Source organism: Pezoporus flaviventris, unplaced genomic scaffold, assembly GCF_033815535.1.
Source record: "Pezoporus flaviventris isolate CSIRO_AGI_PZ_B2104156 unplaced genomic scaffold, CSIRO_AGI_Pfla_v1 ptg000006l, whole genome shotgun sequence".
Classification (NCBI taxonomy): Eukaryota; Metazoa; Chordata; class Aves; order Psittaciformes; family Psittacidae; genus Pezoporus; species Pezoporus flaviventris.
In genome coordinates, this window is record NW_026892554.1 from 10120350 (window position 1) to 10141153 (window position 20804).

Below are 20804 nucleotides of genomic sequence, written 5' to 3' on the forward strand. Positions count from 1 at the left end.
AAAAGACTCTTTGTAGAAAAGCTTTTCCTGTGCCTTAGTCTGGGGCATATATTTTTCCCCGCATTTTTTCCTGATACTCTCTGGATCTCTTAACCCTGAAACATTCCTGATACCGTACTTGAAACAGCAGGAAAAGATGATACAGGCTTATCTCTGCAGGAATTCCTCAGCTGTGCTTGTGGTCTCATCTACAGTGGACAGTATGGTACAGACTATAGTCTCAATCAAAACAAAGGGTCAGAAAGGAAATCAGTAGCAGACTTCCACTGCGCTCTTCTCAAGTTGCCACCTATCTGTGCTCGCATAGGGAGGAGCAGGTATAGAACACAAAAGATAAAACTAGCTAGGACTATTTTTGAACTATTTCTTTCAGCTGTTTTTGTTTGCACTATTACAAAGCCTTGGCAGCAAGGAAAATATTTTTAGAATAGCAGATTTCTTGCTTTGTTTTGCATCTGTTCCAAACTCTTACAATTATATTTGAACAGCTGGCCAGTAACATGCAACCATCAAATATGGCAATGACATACGATCACAGTGTTCTCTGTAGAGGACTGAGGTTTCAAAGCTGAAGTAAACCCTCAGATGTACACATCTTGGTCTTCGAGGTACATGTTCAGTTTTAAATAATACTTCTTATTTTTCTTGAATTGAGCTTTCTATTGGCAATGAAGAATAAACAAGTACTCATTATATCAAAATAAAAACCTGGAACTGCTCAGTAGAAAAGAATTTCCTGGTGCTGTTGTTAGGACTAGAACCAGAGGAGCTCAGTCTGGCCATATGGCATTACCATGTTACATGTAGTTTCAGAGTTTTGAAATTGGTGGGGGGCAGGCGGTTATACAAATATAAAGAAGTTCAGAAAAAAAAAATTTATGAGTATTTATGTCTTCTTCTATGCCCTCATCTACTTTGTAACATTGGATCCAGGGTATACACAACCTCATTCCAAAATCCGCAGGAACAATTTTAGGGCCGGCCAGCTATGTTGTCCTCCTATGTTACCTGCCTGCTGACCTATACAGCAAAGCTTGAATTTATGCCTACAACCTCCACAAAATCTATCATTACATTTAAAGAATTTTAAGCAGATTTCAAGGCTATTTTCTTTGTTTAGGAAGTCACATTATTGACATAACCTAAGCTCTCAAGTGAAGTTTCTTGTAACTGCTGCAACAAACACCATAGTTAGCAGTTATATTAATGATCAGAGATTTTTATGCTCATACTGAAGGAGATGTGTACAGCAGCTCCCCTCCAAAATGTCAGTGAAAAAGAAAAGGCAAAAGTAATTAGCTACTGGAGAAAACTGACAACTGTCACAGTACACACTGCTAAAGTGCTGAAGCAACATTCTTATTGGCCAATGATTTTTACAAATAATTAGTGTGTGGCTTTGCAGACTGCTTCTCACGTTTGTCTTGTTGCAGGTTCCCTTTCCCCTTCCGCTTTTTCTTCTGCTTGCACATCAGCTTTCAGCCCTGCAGCACTGGGATGGCTGACAGCCACCACAGCCCCAACCTAAAAGGTAAAACCGCCCGCAAACAACAAAACAAAATACAGCTGGGACTTGCTTATTTTCACCAGCTGAATAAACTGCAAAACCAACAGACAGAACAGTGGAGCCCTGACGCAGCAGCACTGCTGGAGTGCGAGCATCACTGTCATGCACCTTCCTAAAGCTGGGATTCTTTTTCACTCCGACCCCTCGCCCCGGTTTGTGAAAACGCGGAGATGCTGTCGGCTTCCCCTGACAGCTCCTTCCCCGCCCTCCCCGGGCAGCACCATTGCACTGGTGCGGTGCAGGATGCAGCAAGGCACATGTGGAAAATAAGGAATAAAAATTAAAAGGCAAAGATCGTTTCCTTCCCCGCACGGAGGGCCAGCCGCGGGGCGCCGGCAGCAGCAGCCCTAGCCCTTTAAGCTGCCCACCCGGCCCGCAGGCCGCGGCAGCTGCTGGCGGCTATTTATATGCGGGAGGCGGCGGGCGCCGGGCGTCTTGCGTGGGGCGGTCCCGGCAACGATGGCGGGGCCTGGGCAGGGACTGGAGGCTGGTATGGCCACGGCTCTTTCCTCTACGCCGGTAAGCGGGACCCACTCTCTGGACCGTGCCGCCGCCTTGCTGCTGAGCCCTACGCGGCTAAGCCGGCTGCAGGAGAAGGAGGAGCTGCAGCGGCTCAACGATCGCCTGGCCGCCTACATCGAGCGGGTGCGGGCGTTGGAGGCCGACAACTCGGTGCTGCAGCAGCGGGTGGCCGAGCAGGAGGAGGGCACGGACCGGGAGCTGAGCACGCTACGTCTCCGCTATGAGGCAGAACTGGCCGACGCCCGCCGGGCGCTGGACGACATCGCCATGGAGCGGGCCACGCTGCAGGTGGAGCTGGGCAAGATTGGCGAGGAGCACCGGCAGTTGCATAGCAGGTCGGTGCTCGGCCCTCCTGCTGCTGCTGACGGCCCTGAGCAGAGCTCTCGGGGGCGCAACCTAGGGTTGCCCTTTTCTGGGGCTCTTGCAGGGTCGGGGCTGTTACTTGCCAGGAGCTGTGTGTTGGGGAGTCAGTGCTCTAGGGTGTTTGGGTCATGGCAGTAGTAATACCCCAGAGGTATGTCCCTGCGGGACTGGAGTGTCTTGGGTTAGGAGAAATCCTAATTCAGTTCTGAGGATGAGCTGTAGGGATACCCCTGTGAATGCCTCCTACTGTAGTGTTGCTAGGCTGCTTTGGCACCTTCCTGTGGTGGGTATGGGGCTCTCCCAGAATTTGGGGTATTGGGTAGCCTTATAGGAACAGTACCCCATGAATGCATAGCTGAGTGGGTTTGGTACCACACCTGTGTTTATAGACATCTAAGTTACTATGCTGGAAAGCATCTAGTAAGTTATGGTGGTAAGAATCTGTATATGCAGTTGGCTCACACCTTTCTTGGGGTGGCTTTTTTAGCTCAGACATTGCTTAGAGGGGAAGATGTAGGGAAGATTGTTCTGTAAGCAGTCTAACTTACCTGGTACTGTACAGAAATTGGCCTAGTAGCTTTTAGGTCTGTATTTATATGCCCTGGGGATGAACTTCCTGCTGCTTCAGGCTTGACTTTCTTGCAAGCTGTGTATCCTGAGCCTGGAATCACTTTGCTGTCTAGTCTCACCAAGCCTGGAACAAAAGGGTGGCCCAATGCAATCAGATCCTTTTGAAGGCAGGAAGAAGGTGGGTAGTGAAGGGGAGGGAGCAAGTGTCCAATCACAATAAGCTTCCTTCATGGGAAGTGCTGGCATTGATAGTTACTTTAATCCTCTATTGTACTGCTAAATCAATCAAAGACTTGCAATAATTTGTGTGTCCACAAGACCCTGAAATCTTGCTATAAGCTTGTTTCATAGCAACTTTAGGCATCAGCTTTTTAGTGCTTGTATGGGGCAAATGCTACCCCTTCATAGGCTCATAAGACTTAAGTAGCTGTTCTAGTTGGGAATAAAATGTGGTTTTACTCTAAGCTTCTGTTTTCAGCTGCTTAGAAGTTCTTGGGCTTGTCTTATTCATGCTGGGTTTTGGCTTGTAAATCTGTTTCATAAATCTAACCAGCCACTTGAGTGGACAGCAAGGAAGAGAGGTAATACCAGTTTTAAAACTTTTCTGCTGCTCATTGTGTTTGTGTAACTCTTTGTTTATAAAGCTTTAGGCTTGGCAGCTATGCAGTTCTCTGGACTAATATTTTTTTCTTTAAAGTAACTGGTCTTAGAAGTGGTTAAATTTATAGTCCAGGAAATTATACATGCTACATGCTGCTTTCTGAAAGGACTAGACTGAGTTCCTAATACTAACAAGTGTTTTCTATCTGGGCTGCCTAACTGCAAATGTCTCAGATGACTTGGAACAAACTACTTTGAGGGTATCATGCCCTTTATATACACACCCTTTAAATAACCTGAAACTCTTGCAGGATGGAATGTCACCAGATAATTTCCCAACAGCATTAACAATTGGCTCTTATTAATCAGTGGTAAAGAGATGTAAAGCTTCAGCAATAATGAAGTGTGCTTGCATTTCAGCCTCTTCTTTACTAGTTACACAGTGGTAATTGAAAGTAGGCCAAAAATGTTTGGGGAGGAGTTATGGATAAGTGTATCAGTTGGTTGAATTCAGAGCCTGATGAAGGTCAAAGCAACTACAGTAGCACAGCAGGGAATGACAAGACCAGTTTCTGCGTTAGTGACTGCAGGTATGCATTTTGCCACTGACTTGACATATGTGGTATAGCCAGCTGAAGCAGTAAGAATGAATTCTGCTAGTCCTGTTCATGTCCCTGAGTCTTGGCAAATGTGTTTCAAACATACATGAACTCTTCTGGTAAAATTATTTAAATTGTCAAGATAAAGCATATGTTACATCATGACTTACAAGGAATGTGATTGGCAGTGCCTCCAAGTTGTTGCTTGAAGTTGATAGCCAATAAGCCATGCTTAGTACTGGAATGGTTCGTGTATGAATGTTGTAGAGTATTGTAACTGTCACTGCTTGCTGCATAGTAATGGGGTGTTCTGACCCCCAAACTTGGTTTAAAAGAGTTGTAAGTCTTCTTTTCAAAGCAAGACTTATGAAATTGCTGTACTTAAGGATGAAATGATTCATTTCGGTGTTCTCTGTAAACAATATTGTCAGGAAAGAATATAGGAAATCTGAAATTGGCTAAGGCCTTGTATCAGGAAAGGGGACTGTTAAAACACAGATACTAATGGAGTTTGTCCTGAACACACTTTGTCATATTACTGTAGGATGAAACAGTCAATATTATAATTATGTGGTGTTATTGATGTACTTGTTGATACCTTAACTAATACAGTGTTAGCAGAGGTTCCAAAAGTAAGGCAACTAATACCAAGAAAACAAATAAACCTGTAAATACTAGAAAAACTATAATACATTATTATTATTTCCATTGTTACCTCAGTAAAATTACTTTTTTATTAGAGTCTGAGTAAAGAATAAATAACTTCTAGCAAAACATTTGGGTTTAAATCATGAAGAATGAGGACATAATCAACCAATGTCTGAGTAGCAGGGCTAGAAAAGGCCTTCAAGGACCTGCTGTAGCCACATGCCCCAGGCCTGTGTTGGAACTAACCATACCTGCATATCTTCCAGCAGATGTTTGTGTAACCCTTTTCTTAAATTCCAGATGATGGAGATTCCAGAATATCCCCCCAGGCAATATGATTCAGTGTTGAACTACTGTTAGTTTCCTCTCCCTAACATCAAACCTGAATATTCCTCCCTGCAATTTGACTGCAACTTCCTGTCTTTTCCACAACAGACATGGAAAACAGATTCCCTTCCTCTATGCAGCAGTCTTTCATGGATCTAAAGACTGTTATGTCTCCTGTCACTTTTCTCTTCTCTAGACTAAACAACCCTTAGTTTTTCCAATCTTTCCTTGCAGTCTGAACTTTCTAGAGCTGATCAGTCCTGCAGAATGACTTTGGACTGTCTCCAACCGGTCTACTCAGTTATCAACTGGAAAACTCATTGTATGAATTGTCACAACTCTGCCACTTGGCAGAACTCATTTTGCTAAAATTGAACACTTTCGTCTTTCCAATCTCAAATCTCAGATTTGAGCAGGTAGTCAGACTCTGGATTAGTTGGGCAACTGCGAGGATTTTGGAAGCTGGAGCAATTTGGGCATCACCCCTTTCTCCGACAGGAACTCGCTGTAGGCCCAGCATTTCTCTACTGTGGCACCAAGTAAAACTGGCAACTTGAGCAGGTTTGACCATACCAGTGGTACCTGAAGGCTCTGTATCTGTGTATTTGCACAGGAAGATGGCCCTGTTCTTAAGGCCAGATTTCTCTTGCTCTATAATTCTGCTATGGTGCGAAGGAGGGAAGAGCTCCCTGAGGGAGAAGGGTCCCTTGCACAGGGAGGGGTGGTTGCTGCCCTGTGGCAGGAGCTGAGGGGCTGTAGGAGGCCAATCTCCAGCTGGAGATGTGGGGCTGACCAGGGCTGGGCTGGTGGCCTCCTGGGGACAAAACTTCCTGTGTGCTGTGGGCAGGAGGCAGGTTGCAGGGGAGGAGGAATGAGAGCTGTGGCAGCCAGAGCTGTGCTCTGCCTCTAGCTGCAGAGCGGGGTGACTTTGCCCCTCTGTGAGGACATTGCCTCAGGAAAGTGGGCTGGAGCTGTGCCCCGGCTTGGCACCCCCCTGTGGGGGGGCAGTCTGCGTGCCTGTGCCCGCCTGGTTAGTGACACGAGGGGCTCGGAGCCCTGGTGAGCTTTAGTGGTTAAGAGGCACCTTGCCCGCAAGCTGGTTGTGGCCTTTGCTGCAGAAAGGAGGTGTCTGTGAGCGGCGGCTTCAGTGGTGGCAGGTCACTGGTGAGCTTTGGCTTCGAGTGTGACTAGGCCTTCCCTGTGGAGACAGCGGCCTGCGCTGTCCCTTCCCTCTCTCACTTGCAATGCCGTGGAAAATAGCTGGCTTCTGCATAGGATTTGCACAAAACGAGATGGAAAATAGGTCAGAAATCTTTCTGGTTAAACAAGTGATGCTTGTCAGAGGGCCCTGTCTGGTTTGTTTTACAGCCTACCCTGTACTCTCACTGCAAGTGTTAACTGACCTCCCTTCTGTTTCAGTTCTGCCACAGACCCCTGTGAAGGTAAACACATTCAAACCCAACTTGCTCCCTCACGAGCTGCAACTTACAAATGTAAAACTTTCACTTGCAGGAATTCAAAGAAAGAAGCTGATTTAAACCTGGCACAGGCTCGTATGAGAGATCTTGATGCTCAGCTGAACGCGAAGGAAGCTGACTTAGCAACGGCTTTGAGTGAAAACCGCACTTTAGAGAATGACCTTCATGAATTGAAGGATCAAGTAGCCACTGTAAGACTTGTTTGTGGAACTGCAACTTTGCTTTTGTTCCTGAAGCTTTTACTTGTTTTTTTTCCCAACTAGTTAGATTTAAAAGCAGGGCAAGGCTGTTACATATGGCAATGACAGGTAGGCAGAAAGACTTCTGAGATCTTGCTGAAAGCAAATGCCACTGGTGGTTAAGCCTGTTAAAACTTCCCCCTGTTGTTGGTACCTTTAATTTTACTGTATGACCACAGTATGTAATGTTTCTTTTTCTAAGGACAAAGCAAGTTGAAATGTGTTGTACTGCTATAGCCCCTGTAGCAGTCTCTAACATGTCAGTAAAGGAAGCATTTAATGCTTCACTATGCTTCAGTCTAGGTAGAATACATAAAAAATTTAGGTTTTTAGGCTCTAGTGGTACTAAAATGAACTGAGTTGCTAATCTAGCAATGCATTTTGAAGAACATAGCTTTTCTATCTTCATGCTTTTAATATGATCACTGAAGAAGCTAGTATCAAAATTTTAGGATGAAAACTTAAAATCCAAACTAACCCAAAACAAGCAACAAACTTGTATCGTTAAAGCAGCACACTCCAGCACTGGAAGTGTACAGTAGTTTATAACCATATATAACTTATAACCTTTATATTTTAACATATATTTGTTATATTATTTATAACATATGCAACATATAACCTTAATATTTGAAGGTTTTCGCTTGTTAAGCGTCAAGCAAATGATATTGGGAGTTAGTGACAAGTTTGGAATATGTAGTGTTATGAAGGGGAAGAATGTATATGGATGGTACAGTTAATCATAAGTCTGCTTTGAGGAGTCAGACTTAGTTGGTGGAATTAAGGGCTGCTCTGTATTTGCCTTGGGGGAAATCTGGTCTACATAACAATTAGAATTCTTCCAGTTGCTTATATGCTTGATCCTACTGAAATAAGAACTTAAAACGGAACTTAAACAACTTTACTTTGTTTTGTGATTGGTGTGGGAATGAAATTGACCTGTAGTGAGTTGACTGTCTTAGTTTGGAAAACTGACCTTTTAATTCTTACTATCTTTATTTCTTTTTTCTTTTTTTTTTTTTAGCTGGAGCTGTCACTACAAGATACCAAAAAGCATCTCCACAGTGAAATGTTGAGGAGGGTGGATCTGGAAAATCACATGAAAACTCTTCAGGAACAAATGACATTCCAGAAGCGCCTTCATGAAGATGTATGTTTTGGCTTATTAACAAGGATTTTTTTTTTTTAGGTGCCTGTGATCCCTGGATGCACTTAAAAGCAATGTTAAGATGTGCTTTATCCTTAAAAAGGTAACTAGCTGAGTCAACCTATAACAGTCCATCAGACAATAAAACCCACCTAACTAGAAAGACTTCAAGAAGGTACACAAGCTCATATTACCTGGCATAGTACTAATAGGCATTTGGAATATGACAGTTTTCTCAGGCTGCACTTCTGAAGGTAACTACAACTCCAGTATACTAATTTGTGCAACTGCAAATGCATATATTACAGTTAAATGATTCCAGATGTTTACTAGAAGCCTAAAATAATCAAAAGTTAAATCTCCTTTTAATAAGCAATTTATGTTCCCTACTTCCTTAACAATTATCAAAGGTGTCTGGTAACCTTCGTGTAAGAAGTTGGTACATAGAACTAAACATGAATGTAAACCAAATTCCTTCTGACTGAAAGGAATCTGTGTGGCTTAAGTGATAAAGAATTTGAGATTCTCTAATCAACTGCTATGAATTAAAAAAATAAATGAGGTAACAGTGCTTAAAGAAACTGAAGTGTATATGCATGTGTTCTAAGTGAAGAAAAGCACAAAAAGCCATCTAGTCCAAGGAGTGAGTCTTAAAATTAAATACTAACTACTGCATTTATTAGCTTAAGCAATTTTGGCAGTGAGTTAGCACAACAGCCCAGTGCAGCTAGCAAGGTGGAAGTACCTGACCTAATGGATGAACATCCAGGGTCTAAAGAAAGGTGGATTACTGTGAACTCAGTGATAAATCTGCTTCAATACCTGATGACTTGTTAAGATGGTATAGTAAGTTCAGTCTCAAATCAAACTGTATTGGCTTGCTTATTCTCTGAGAAATTTCTTCTTCTAGGAGCTCAAGGAGACAAAAAGAATCCATGAGAGCAGGATAGCAGAAATAGAATCTGGCCGTAGGAGAGAATTTGAGAGTAAGCTCTCAGATGCTCTGCAGGGGCTCAGAAAACAACATGAAGAGCAAATTCAAGAATACAAAGAGGAACTGGAAAGAACATTCAATGCAAAAGTGAGTCTGTAGAAATGCAAATATATCTTAAGTTCTCCGTACCTTGATACGATTAAAGTCGCACAATATAGTATGATGCAAGACTGATGGAGCCCTTGCATTCAGTGTGGAGCTTCTTGGCATAGGCTGTTACGGATCTTCAAAGCTGTGTCAAGTTTGACAACAGAACCTCTACAAACATTTGGTCCCAAACAAAACTGGTTCAAGCAGAAATATAGTCTGTCTGGGGAATGATTAGGAATAGCTAATGTGATGGAGCTGATCATAATTCAGATTTCTGACAAATCTCAGAGCTTGTCTGAAAAATCCAGGAACAAGGTGTGCTATGTTTGTATTAAGTAATTTCAGTGTTCTTGAATAAAACTTGATCTACTGATTAAAGTTTTACTAAAATGCAGGAAACAAGGTATTCTTACAGCTCTACAAGAGCACTTTTTGTCCCTTCTCAGTTGCTAGTACTGGGTAAGGGGGAGAAGGTGGATGTGGAGGTGGTTTGACAGTTTCTCAGAACTGGTTTGTCACTTGTTTTCCCAGCGTTATCCACAGGCACAGGAAAAAGTATTACTTAAGCTTATACTTATTCTGGATGGGTAAGATACCAGGGGTTTCTGGGTTGATTGCAGTGTGTAGTATTGTTATCTTAAGCCGCCTTTAATACTCCAGTGCAGAATCATATGATCTGCTACTTTGAACAACTACACATGTTCACTTCTTCCTGGTTCTTCTGGCTTTCTCTCCAGCTTTTTCACCCCCAACTTTTATGCCAACTCAGTGAATTCCTTTGGATGCTTCTGTCCAGGTTTCCACTGGAAATTCTGAGCGCTTATTTTGTAGGAGCATGGCTCTAATTTATCCTTTCTTGGAACAAGTCAAGACTGAATTGTTCTAGAAATAGCTCAGTGCTGATTATAATAATGCAGGAACTGTTTAAGAAATAGAGCTCTGGGGGGAGAGGAATAGTTTGATAAGCACACCTAATATCCTGTAGCCTCATGCCTTGACAAGCAGCTTCTGAACATACTCCCCATTTTTCTTCAGGAGAATCAATTTACTTAATATCTATACAAAGTCTTCATGCATCTGTAACTGAAATATCCTAATCCTGCAATTTTCACTACCTGATTATTGCTGACTTTTTCTGACATGAATGTCAAATTTGTGTAAACCTCCCTGAAAAGCAATGAAAAACTTTCTGACCTGGACTTTATTGGTATCTGCACACTTAAGTAGAACATAATTATTTCCAGATGTAAGAGCTGGAAATCACTTGGTTTTCCTTTCTTATTAAAAATACATGGTTGTAAGCAACTCATTACTAATAGTGACTTATCCATAGATGGAGAATATCCAGCAATCTGCAGCAAAAAATAGTGACTTTGCCAATGCTGCTCGGGAGGAGCTGATGGAAACAAAGCTGAGAGCTGATACTCTGACATCTCAAGTTCATCAGTTTCAAAGCCAGGTACAATCACTTTAATTTAGATACACAATTCAAAATATGGGCCTCTTCTCTAATTTTCAGTTATGATTTTAACTCTTTTTTTTTTTTCCATCCCCGTAATTTTAGAATGCTGCTTTGGAGAACAGAATAAGAGAGCTACAGGAGATGCTGGATTATGATCGTGATCTCAACAGGAGACGTTTGGCTGAAAAAGAGAAAGAAATCATGCAAGTCCAGCAGCAGGCACAAACACAGCTGGAAGAATATGAGAATCTTCTAGATGTGAAACTAGCTCTAGATCTGGAAATAAATGCCTACAGAAAGATGCTGGAAGGAGAGGAACAGAGGTAGGCTATGAGAAGATATACATACAAACTTTTTTCATCCAGAATCTCTACATTAACTCACCATATATTCTTCAGAATGTGAAGGAGGCAGGAAGTAAATACAAAGTATATCATTAGTGCTGTAATTTAGTTCTTGAAGTATAGTATTCTGTAGGTGGTATTTATAATTCCCATCTACCACATGGGGCAGTAAAATGAAGTAATTTGATAAACCCAGCTGATAAAGCTCAAAGGTCCATCAGACATCCCTCAACTTTCTCAGTTTTTTTTACTAGATCCTAGAGATAGATCAAAGTTAGTGGTCAAGCCTCATGAATGAAATGGGAGATTGTATCAACTTCAAACTATCCAGACACTGTCTGGTGAGAACAACATGAACTCTTAATATATGCTAAGAAGGGTCAAAAACTTAAAATTACTTCCACTAAAGACTGTGTCTGTAGAGACTATAAAGAAATACTTACTGCAGTTGGGAATCTCTTATCAGCAGAAGCTTGCTATGGACTCTAGGGCTGGGGCTGTCTTCCAGACTTAAGAGGATACTTGGCTACTTTTGCCAGTAAAAATAAAATCTTACTCAAGACTTGATGGAAATCTTGGATATAGGAAGCTGTTGGGCTCGGCTATAGTGGGAGAATAGGAGTGAGAAGAAATAGGCACATCAGATGTACAAGTGAATATTATCTGACTCCCTTCTAGGCTAAAGCTGTCGCCCAGTCTGTCTTCACACAGCATTGCAACTCCAGCAACAAGTCAAGGGCGACAGCTCCCACATGGGAAGAAAAGGAAAATTAAAGCCAGAAAGAGAGCTCATAGTACTGGATTTAAGACTGTTCAACATGCTTCATCTTCTGGAAATGTATCTATTGAAGAAATTGATGCAGATGGGAAATTTGTTAGGCTTAGAAACAACTCTGACGAGGTACTGCTGTTCATTCAAGTCCGCATGGCCTTTGTTATAAAGTACAACTGCTTGTGAACCAATTTGTAGTTTAGTGAGAGGTAACAGGGAAGAGTACTGCCAAAAATAGATGAAGTGGGGGCTCCTCAGCTAACCTGGCTGCTGTCAAGAGCAGACTAGAGACTGACATTTTTATTATTTTTTTTAGTACTGCAGGTGTTCTGTTCACAGGGCTGTCTGGGAAGTGCTTTTGGGTGGAGGGACACTGGTAATACCTTCAGTTGCTTCTCACCAGATTCAGGCTAGTGCTACCAGAAATACTACTTATCTTTGATGAACTAAAGGTACTTAGTAAATCGGATAATGACAGCTTATTACTTAAAAATGCTTAAAATGGTTAGCATGTTCAGTAAATCTGATAGTACCTACTCTATGCAGGGAGTTTATTTAACTAACTAGATAATTGAGTAGTTGAGTTTGCAAATCCAGAATTACTGGAACTAATCCTCAGAGTTCCAAAACTTGTGGCTAGTAGATTAGCCACTTCAGCCTTCCTCAGAATTGATCGGATTCTTGTATGCTACAGGAATGGGACTAAAACTAGTGCTTGAGTATAGAAAGAACCTTGCACTTGTATGGTATGGTGTTGGTGTGTAATGCTGACAGAAATTTCTTGTCTTGCAGGATCAGCCACTACATGGATGGGTGTTAAGACGACATCTTGAAAGTGTGTCAGATGCAACATACAAATTTCCTTCAATGTTCACTCTTCAGGCAGGACAAGTAGTTACAGTAGGTAGTGGTTTTGTCAACATTACTCGGAGCTCTGTTCTTATTATGGTAGGTGGCAATAGACATTCGTGTAATAAGGAAAACCAACTTGAAGTGTCTAAAGAACTAAAAATCCTTGTTATATGGAGAGGGAGATAGGGCAAATCCTTGCATTAACTTGGTCTGAAATGCCAATTAATAGTTCTTTAAAGCTAGACCTTAAATTAAACTTTGATCATCTCGGATAGGGAGGTGCTGTTATTGTGAACAGAATCAGTATCCTCTGGTTTATTTTTAGGCTTCCCCAAACTCCTGTGTTTTGATAGAAGTTGGGCAAACTGAAGGCTATAGTCCGCTACAGCTCAACAATTCTGAGCTCACAGTTCATGGTACTAAGCTAAGTGCTGGCTTTAAAATTGTACTCTTAAGTACACTTAGATAGTGATCAAAGAGCCTAAACTCTACACTCGATCCTCCAAATTCTGTACAAGTGTGCTCAAGAGATCTGTGAGTGACCAAAGACTAGAGGCTATCTTGTATACACAAATTGTTGGCTTGAGTATGTCTGTAACTATGGCTCAAATGGTGTGTATGTCCAAGTAAGCTACCTCTACATCAGGTAGAAGGCATTGACAACAGCCTTTTCTGCACTAATTGTTTTACAGTCTTCAGTAAAATAACCTTCCCAGACATTATCACCATTATTGGTCATCCTGAAAAGAACTAACCTGGCCAGGGAGCAGAGTAGTTTGGTTTGTTACTGGCTGTCTCTGGTATTGGAATACTTAATAGTTTTATATGCTAGACAGAATCCTAATCTAACTACAAGCGAGATTCTTCAGAAGCTTACTCTAAATATGTTACAGATCTGGGGTGCAGCTGCTGGCATAAGCCCTGGTCCTAGTGATCTGGTCTGGAAGTCTCAGAAGTCTTGGGGAACTGGGTATAATATTGGTGTTACACTCATCACAGATGATGGTGAGGTGAGTGATAGTATATAGCTTCTACTGTCCTAACACCACACTTGCTTGTGCTTAATTCTTATTCTTGGTGGCAATTCAATTGTGTTCTAGGAACTTGCAGAGAGGAAGATAATGCAGATACCCAGGGAAGAAGGTGGTGAGCAAGATGATGATTATGAAGAAGTAACTGGAAGTGAAACAGAGTTTCCACCTCGGGTAAGCTGCCTGAAGTTTAAATACATGTTATCAACAGTCATTCAATGGCCATTTCTTTTCATTACTGCATGAAATACTTCCCTGAGTACTATCCATAGCCTACAACTCTAACATTTTTCTTGATGTCAGACCAAAAGAAGAAGAAAAAAGAAATGTTGTTTGGTTTCATGATAGTGGTTCCTGTGAGCATCTTTAAGCAGGTGAGATGGTGAGAATCACGCTTGTCATCTCATAGAAAACTTGCTTCACTAATAGTGCTTGCATGGCTTTGCATCAAAAGTGGAGTTGATGTTTTGCTTATTCTCTGATTGAATATGCTCAAATTGGGTTAATTATTTGGTCTCATTACTGACACACTGAAAAATGAGCTTTAATGTCTGTTCCATCTCAACATCTAACGAACTTAAAAGCTCTTATCCCAGGAACAAAATGCAAACATTAACTATAAATATATTCTGTGGAATGAAGCGACTTAACTGACACTCCAAATGGTGTCCCTGACTGGCTGTTAAGATAAATTCATAGCGAAGAAGCCTTGGATTTCCATTCAAAAGTATTAAAAGGCTGAAATCAAAATTCTTTGTGTATTGATTAAGGCCCTCTTCAATTCACATGAGTTTGAGGCACTTCTTTTACAGCTTATTTCCAGGAACAACAAATACTTTGCACAGCAAAGTAAGTAAATCTCAGTCTTTTTTCAGTCATAAATACTCCTTGCAATACTTTCCAGGTGGAACTTCAGCACAGAAGCAGGTCATGCTAATGGAACTAATCTAGTTAAATAGAACAAGCATGTTTTGTATTCAGTATACCTGCAGCCCTTTGGCTGCAACTTGCATGTTCTAATGGCCTGTGAAAGATTCTAAACCCTCCAAAGGGCTTTTGACTAGCCATGTTATAAATCTGAACTTCTGCATATTAGACATTCCTGTGTACTTTGATGTACAACTGGTCAGGTACCTTTAATTGTTGAAGTAGTCTAAACCAGCACTAATACAAGGGCTTTAAATTGGTCATAATTGAATAATTATGGGCTGTACTTGACTTTTTGTTTCTTGACTTGAAATAGCACCAAATCTCCTTTGCTAGTACAAGCTCCAAGGCCCTATGTGCAAGGGGTTGCCTAGCTAAAAATTCATTCTTCCTGCTGACATGGCATGTTAAGCTGCCATAGGTCTTCCTAACTCTGATCCTACACGGTTACAAGGACTGGCATCTTACGGCACCAGGTCATTTCCTAGATATTTTCCAAATACACCTGTTTCAATTTAAATTATAAGTACCTTAGTACTGTCTTTCTGAAGATGTACCTAAGAACAGGTTGTTACTGCCTGCTGCTTAACTCTTAAACTTGTCCTTCTTCCAAACAGACAGTCTGGGTAAATCTCTATTACTACAATACTGTCTGTTTTAAAGGATGCTTATCAGTACCCTGTATGTTCCATTCTTGCAGTATTTTCAGTGCCTCACTGAAGGAGGGTGAGACCCAGTTAAATAGGCTATTGAGAAAGGTTCTATAATGCTATTCTGGCCTTTGCATTCTTAATACATAGCACGCACCAAAATGGTTGAAGTAACACCAGTGGAAGCATTAGGCTTATGAAAAGACTTAGTTATACAAGATTCTTCTCAAGTTTAGAGTAGGGCTTCTCCTCAAGTGTTTTCTAAAGTCTGTTTATTTGAATTGACTAAGATGGCTTGTTCAGCAATCGGCAATGGAGAGCAAAAGTAACTTTTTCCCATACACCTCTAATCTGTTTTATCAGCAACTTTACAGTGCAGTTGTGTGCCATTTAGGGCAAGAATCAATTCTAGTATTTCTACTCAAACCTTAATGTCATTCCTATCTGCTGAATTCCTATCAAACTTTTGTCACACAGCTTCTGCTGCATTGGTAGCACTGAAATAATGGTGGCGTAGTAGAAAATAGTTCAATTCTTGCATGCAATAAAATAATGCAAAGAAAGCATGCTGTGCTTTAAAGGAAGGCAAGGCTTCCATGTTTTTTGCTTCTGCTTTTACCATCCTAAATAGAGTAGCATGAATCTGCATGTCAGTGAAGTTTTAATGAGGTACTGATAGTGGGCTTGATGACCTTTCATTAAAGAAGGCTTGGGCTCATGTGTTGCATGGACTCAAATTCTTAAAAGCTTTTATTTTCCCCCCAACCCCAAACCATCTAGTATAGTTCAGGTATTGCCTCTCTTGAAAACCTGCTTTGCTATTAATAAGTAACTAAATCTATAAAATGCTGCAGTTCCCCATATTCCTATACGAGGAACAAGTAGGTAACTGGCAATAAACATGTTTGTACACATGCTAATGAGCCTCATGTCCTCATTTTTTATTTCTGCAGCAAAATGAGGATACCAGCTGTTCTGTCATGTAATACGGACAAAACATCATCTGAAAACACTGTCAATCCCAGGTGACACAGACTATGTGTTTTGGCATCTTATACAGTATTTGAAACTTGGAATTTGCACCTCCCATCTGACCTCTTAGTAAGAGATACTGTCAATAATATGAAGTTTCCTACCTTCTGATAGTGGACCCTGTCTGTGGATTCACTGATACAAAGAGCAGTAGAATACAAGCTCCATGTGAAGTTAACCTTTACATTAAGACAAGGGTGTGGTTTCCATAACCTGCTGAAACAGAGGAGGGTACAGAGTTTACAAAACTTATATATATATATGCTCTAGAAGGATGCTAAATACTTAACAATGACTATGGGCTGCCTCAGCTTTCTTAATATTCTAATATGGTGTTTCTCCAAAGGTAATTTGTTTCAGGCCTGAGTGGGAAAACTACATGGGCCACACCACATCCTAGCTTGCACCTTGAGCAAGTTTGAACTTGGCTGAAAGTAAAACACTCCTGAAGAGTGCTCCTGAAATGTTGCCTGTTCAGAGCCTGATACTGAAATGAAAACTGGTCTAGATCACTGCTAGAGAACTTCCTAGAATGAAACACTTAAATGTTAAAAGCAAGCTGTAAAAATATTCTTGTCTTATTTAATGTACTGTTCCTGTAATCTAGCACTTGGAAATCCACCAGTTTCAGTATTGTATATGTCTAGATACAGTATATCACACATACAGCTGTATCAACCTTAACTTGGAAAGATGTACCCTGTAAATGTGAAAAGGCATCTCATTCCAGCAGAGAAGGTACAGTAACTAGCAATATTAGCACTCATTAGTCCCAACGAGCCAGCTTTATAAGGGGCTAGGAAAAAAAATTGCTGAGAAATTGTACCTAGGAAGCACCAACTGTACTAAAAGGTACATCAAAAATATCTGCTCTTGAAGTCCTTGTGTACCAAATCTCTGTGCAGTCTGCAGTACCACTTTGTGTGTCTAATGGGTCAGTTGGGGGACTACTGTCTACTGGGCCAGTATGTAATTTATTGTAACTTGAATAGCTGTATTCCATGTAAAGCCCGACCTATAGCCTTCAAACTAGGCAGTCGGCCTCTGGGGTCACTGCATTCAATTATTCCTAGCCTCTTTTTACTAAAATGCTTATGTGCTGACTCTATGGTAAAGGACCTTGATGATGAGCCACATAAAGCACAGCTCTATTTAAGAGTAGCTGAGCTTATGGATTTCTCCAAATGCTGGAATAGGTTTTTGACTGCCTCTTCCCATGCCAAAGTATTCAGTCTTAAATTAAGACCTGTTCTGTGTTAGGATGCAGTTTTAAGATAAGGCTTTCGTTATACTAGCTTAAATTCTTGTTAATTATTTAAAAACTCTAGTCTTCAGACATCAAGAGTAGATGCTGGTTTAATACTTGCATTTTAGCAGATCTGGATTCTTGTTGTACCTTATGCAAGGTTATGGCAGCAGCTATTTCTATATTTATCTTGATTTCTTAAACTTTTTGTAACAGATTTTTCATGTATATAAAAGCAGTCTTGGACTTTAATATTTACAGTTTAAATAATAAAGTTCTGTTTGTTCATTGATCTTGAGTGGCTCAAATGACTTTGAAGCAATAAAACCTGGTGAGTTTAGGGAAGGTTCCCTGCAGGCTGAAGAAACCGTCACAAATGCTGTGCTGCCCTGTTTATATTTATCACTCTGTTCTTCAAATAAAGTTGAACTGCTATGGACTTGATGCAGGAGGAATCCTCACTGTTTCAAATGAAGCCTCTTTAACAGCACAAGGGAATAGATGGTATTAAGCAACAACTTTGATGTATTTGAACTATTGTGCAGGTCATGATAGGAAAGTGTAGTGGTACAGGATCTTATTCGGTAATACCATTAGTGGCCCAGGAAACGAGACCTACCATGCAACCTCCACCACAGTTTATGAAACTTGCTTCTAGCATGTAATCTTAAAAAGGCACATTTTAAAAAATCAATTTTCAAATCCTAATGTGCACACAGCTTGCTGGTAGCAAGCCTGAGACAGTTGGCTTCCTATAATGTCTCTCTCTGCTTTATTTTAATCAATAGCAGGCTATAGCTCTCTTGACTTGCTTCCAGCTTGCTACTTTTGTAAGATAAGACACCTCCTGTAGCTGACCAGGAGCTTTATACTAAATGCCAGGCTGCTTACTTCAACATGTATTGGGCATTCAAACTGTTGTAGGGGTGTGTGTGTATGTAATTCCTTCCTCTAGGGAATCTGGTGATGTAAAAGAGAGATGGCACTGCCTCTTTTCCTGCCTGCTATGGAAAAGGATGACTGCCATGACCTCCCTAATAAATGGGGGTTGAGAAGCAAAAGCAGCTATGAATCTCAAATACCTAAACCCTTGAAAATTATCCCATATATCTTGTATTCAGAACACTGTAGCTACTTTCATTCAAAAATTAGATCAGGACAGTGCTGCTGTAATGCTAACTACATACTTACCCACAACTTCCCTACCTTACATGAGCAAGTCCGAATTCTGAGGTGGTTTGCCCTAAGCAGCGGCTTCTACCACAGCTGCAAAAAATAAGCCTCTGCTTCTCTTGTGACCATTGTGCAAGCCAAGGCTAAAGATGAGAGAAACCAAAATGCATGGTTTTGCTAGCCAGTCAAAAGCCACTGTGCTGCTTTCATGGAGAAGTAACTGCACCTGCAATACACATGAAATTTATCCTGCTTTAGGGCCTGCTGTTTCAACTGGATTACAGAACCAAGACGAGCTTGAAATTCTGAGGCTGAATTAAATCCAGTTTGCCCTTAAAGAGTTCAGCTCCCTTCTCGTCCTTCTCTGCTTGGACAGAGAGCAACTGGCAAAGATAACGTCTTCCTCTGGGGCTGTTAAATTTTCAGTCATTACTACATCTGCATTTTCTAAGCAGAGCAAGAACAGGCTAACAGAAAACCAAACTGATACCATCTTCATTGCTTGACTGCCTACCTTGAGTCACTTTTTTACACTGTTTTAGTTAGAGCCCATCTTTCCACCTCATGTTCTCTTTTTCCTCCTCCCCCATTTAAAATAAATACAAAAAGTGAAAGTATATTGACTTTTCATTTGCTTGCAACAGTCAGATACTCACCTATTTATGTCAATGGAGTGCTATACAAACCCTGTGGCACTAGGATCAGTCTGGTCTTAAGTCAAAGGCATGTTTTTCTTATCCTGCTAGAAGAAAATTTTAACAGACATGATAAATGCTACACAGTCATAGGGAGAGAGCAAGATTATTAAAAATCCAGTGGCTGGGGAACTAGTCCTTTGGCTTTATTAATGCATTTTTAATCTAGCATTGTTTTCTTCACTGAAAGCTCATATAGTTAGCAAAAGCAACCTCCAGCTCCAAACCAAATGCGAAAACTGTAACGAATAGAAGCAGCAACCACTGGTCTTATCCCACAGAAATATTTATTCAGTTTGGTCAGTAAATTATAGGAAGTTTCAATGCTGAGAACTTGTACTTAGTACAACAACATCATAATATTGACAACAACCACTTTTGTCTTTTGTCAACGTACAATGTGAAACATGGATTAACTTGCTCACAATAAATTACAGTGTGATAGATGGAGAGAGCTCAATGACATCGGTAACTTAGGAACTGGTTACAGTTAGCTTCACTTACAGTATTTTTAAAAATGGTTTTCCATAGTAAAGTCATTGCAGCCGAAGATAAAAAAAAAAATCCACAAACAATAAAAGCAAGGAAATGCAGTTTTGGAGCAACAGTGAGCTACCAGGAAACACTCCATACAGTGATCTTCAAGGCACAAAGCAAAAAAACTGGGCATGGGTTTTTTTGCAGGTTGACGAGTCAGGGAAGGTGAAATTTTGTCTGCATATAAAATAAATACATTTTAAAAAGACGCATACAAAAGTCAGTAAGTCAGTCAAATAGCAAGGCTTTCACAGAATGCCACACTGACAGAACACTTGTGAATCCATTTCAGTCATGAAATCACGTTCACAGCTTGAATGACATAATCACTGAGGCAAGGGAACCATCACTTCAACATAATTAATGGGGAAGAAGCCAGACTCTCCATTTAACATCCCCTCATACCAATTTTCATCAATCTGATTGGTCAAAGTTATGATGTCCCCTTCCTTAAACCCAAGCTCGCCTTCATTTTCCGGCTCAAAGTCATAGAGAGCTTGGCAGCAAGGCTGATCCATGTGCATTGAAGAACCTGCCCCCAGTGACAGAAAAAAACCAAACATATTAATAGAGCTTCACAGCACCCCAAGAGCCCCTAAGCATAAAACAATGGGTCAAAGATGTAGCCCTGCTGTCACAAATTCCTCCCTCCCCTCCTCCCCCATTTTTCCACTGCATTTCACCAGTAACATCTGGTCCTTCTACATTTAAAAATACCACTAGTGATAATTAATTAAAAGCATAATTCTGCTTCTCCCTTAAGTTCAGACACTATTTTATGTCCATCCCTAGTTGCCTTCCCTTTCAAAAGGGTATTTTTATTTCAAACTGAGAGCTTGAGTAATCACAGCTGTCAAAATCAGTGTAGGCTCTTTGGGGTGGTGGCTACACGAATTGCAAGGGCAGGAGTTGAGGAAGCAGAAGAGTCAACAGGAGAAG

The 20804-nt window shown here is 40.9% G+C and overlaps 2 protein-coding genes across 5 annotated transcripts in view; one reads left to right on the top strand and one right to left on the bottom strand.

The window, feature by feature from the left end:
• Window positions 1-1719: 1719 nt before the first annotated feature.
• On the top strand, window positions 1720-17752 carry LOC133265914 (lamin-L(III)-like). 4 transcript variants are annotated; one of them, XM_061446834.1, is made up of 12 exons: window positions 1720-2424; window positions 6709-6865; window positions 7938-8063; window positions 8971-9141; window positions 10478-10603; window positions 10709-10929; window positions 11629-11851; window positions 12515-12622; window positions 13468-13584; window positions 13675-13779; window positions 13909-13979; window positions 16136-17752. In XM_061446834.1, exons 1-11 carry the CDS (start codon window positions 2027-2029, stop codon window positions 13948-13950), a joined length of 1794 nt encoding a protein of 597 aa, XP_061302818.1. In that variant the 5' UTR covers window positions 1720-2026; the 3' UTR covers window positions 13951-13979; window positions 16136-17752. The 4 variants fall into 4 exon arrangements, with proteins under 4 accessions (XP_061302818.1, XP_061302819.1, XP_061302820.1 ...); XM_061446836.1 differs by lacking the exon at window positions 1720-2424 and adding an exon at window positions 5996-6499; XM_061446835.1 differs by lacking the exon at window positions 13909-13979 and having other exon boundaries at window positions 1722-2424.
• A 1846-nt stretch (window positions 17753-19598) lies between these two features.
• The window catches only part of SH3GL3 (SH3 domain containing GRB2 like 3, endophilin A3), a 49692-nt gene continuing 48486 nt past the window's right edge, over window positions 19599-20804 (bottom strand). The window contains exon 9 of the mRNA XM_061446840.1: window positions 19599-20397. Within this exon, the coding sequence (XP_061302824.1) occupies window positions 20192-20397 (206 nt within the window). The 3' untranslated portion in view covers window positions 19599-20191. The remainder of the gene's footprint in view (window positions 20398-20804) is intronic.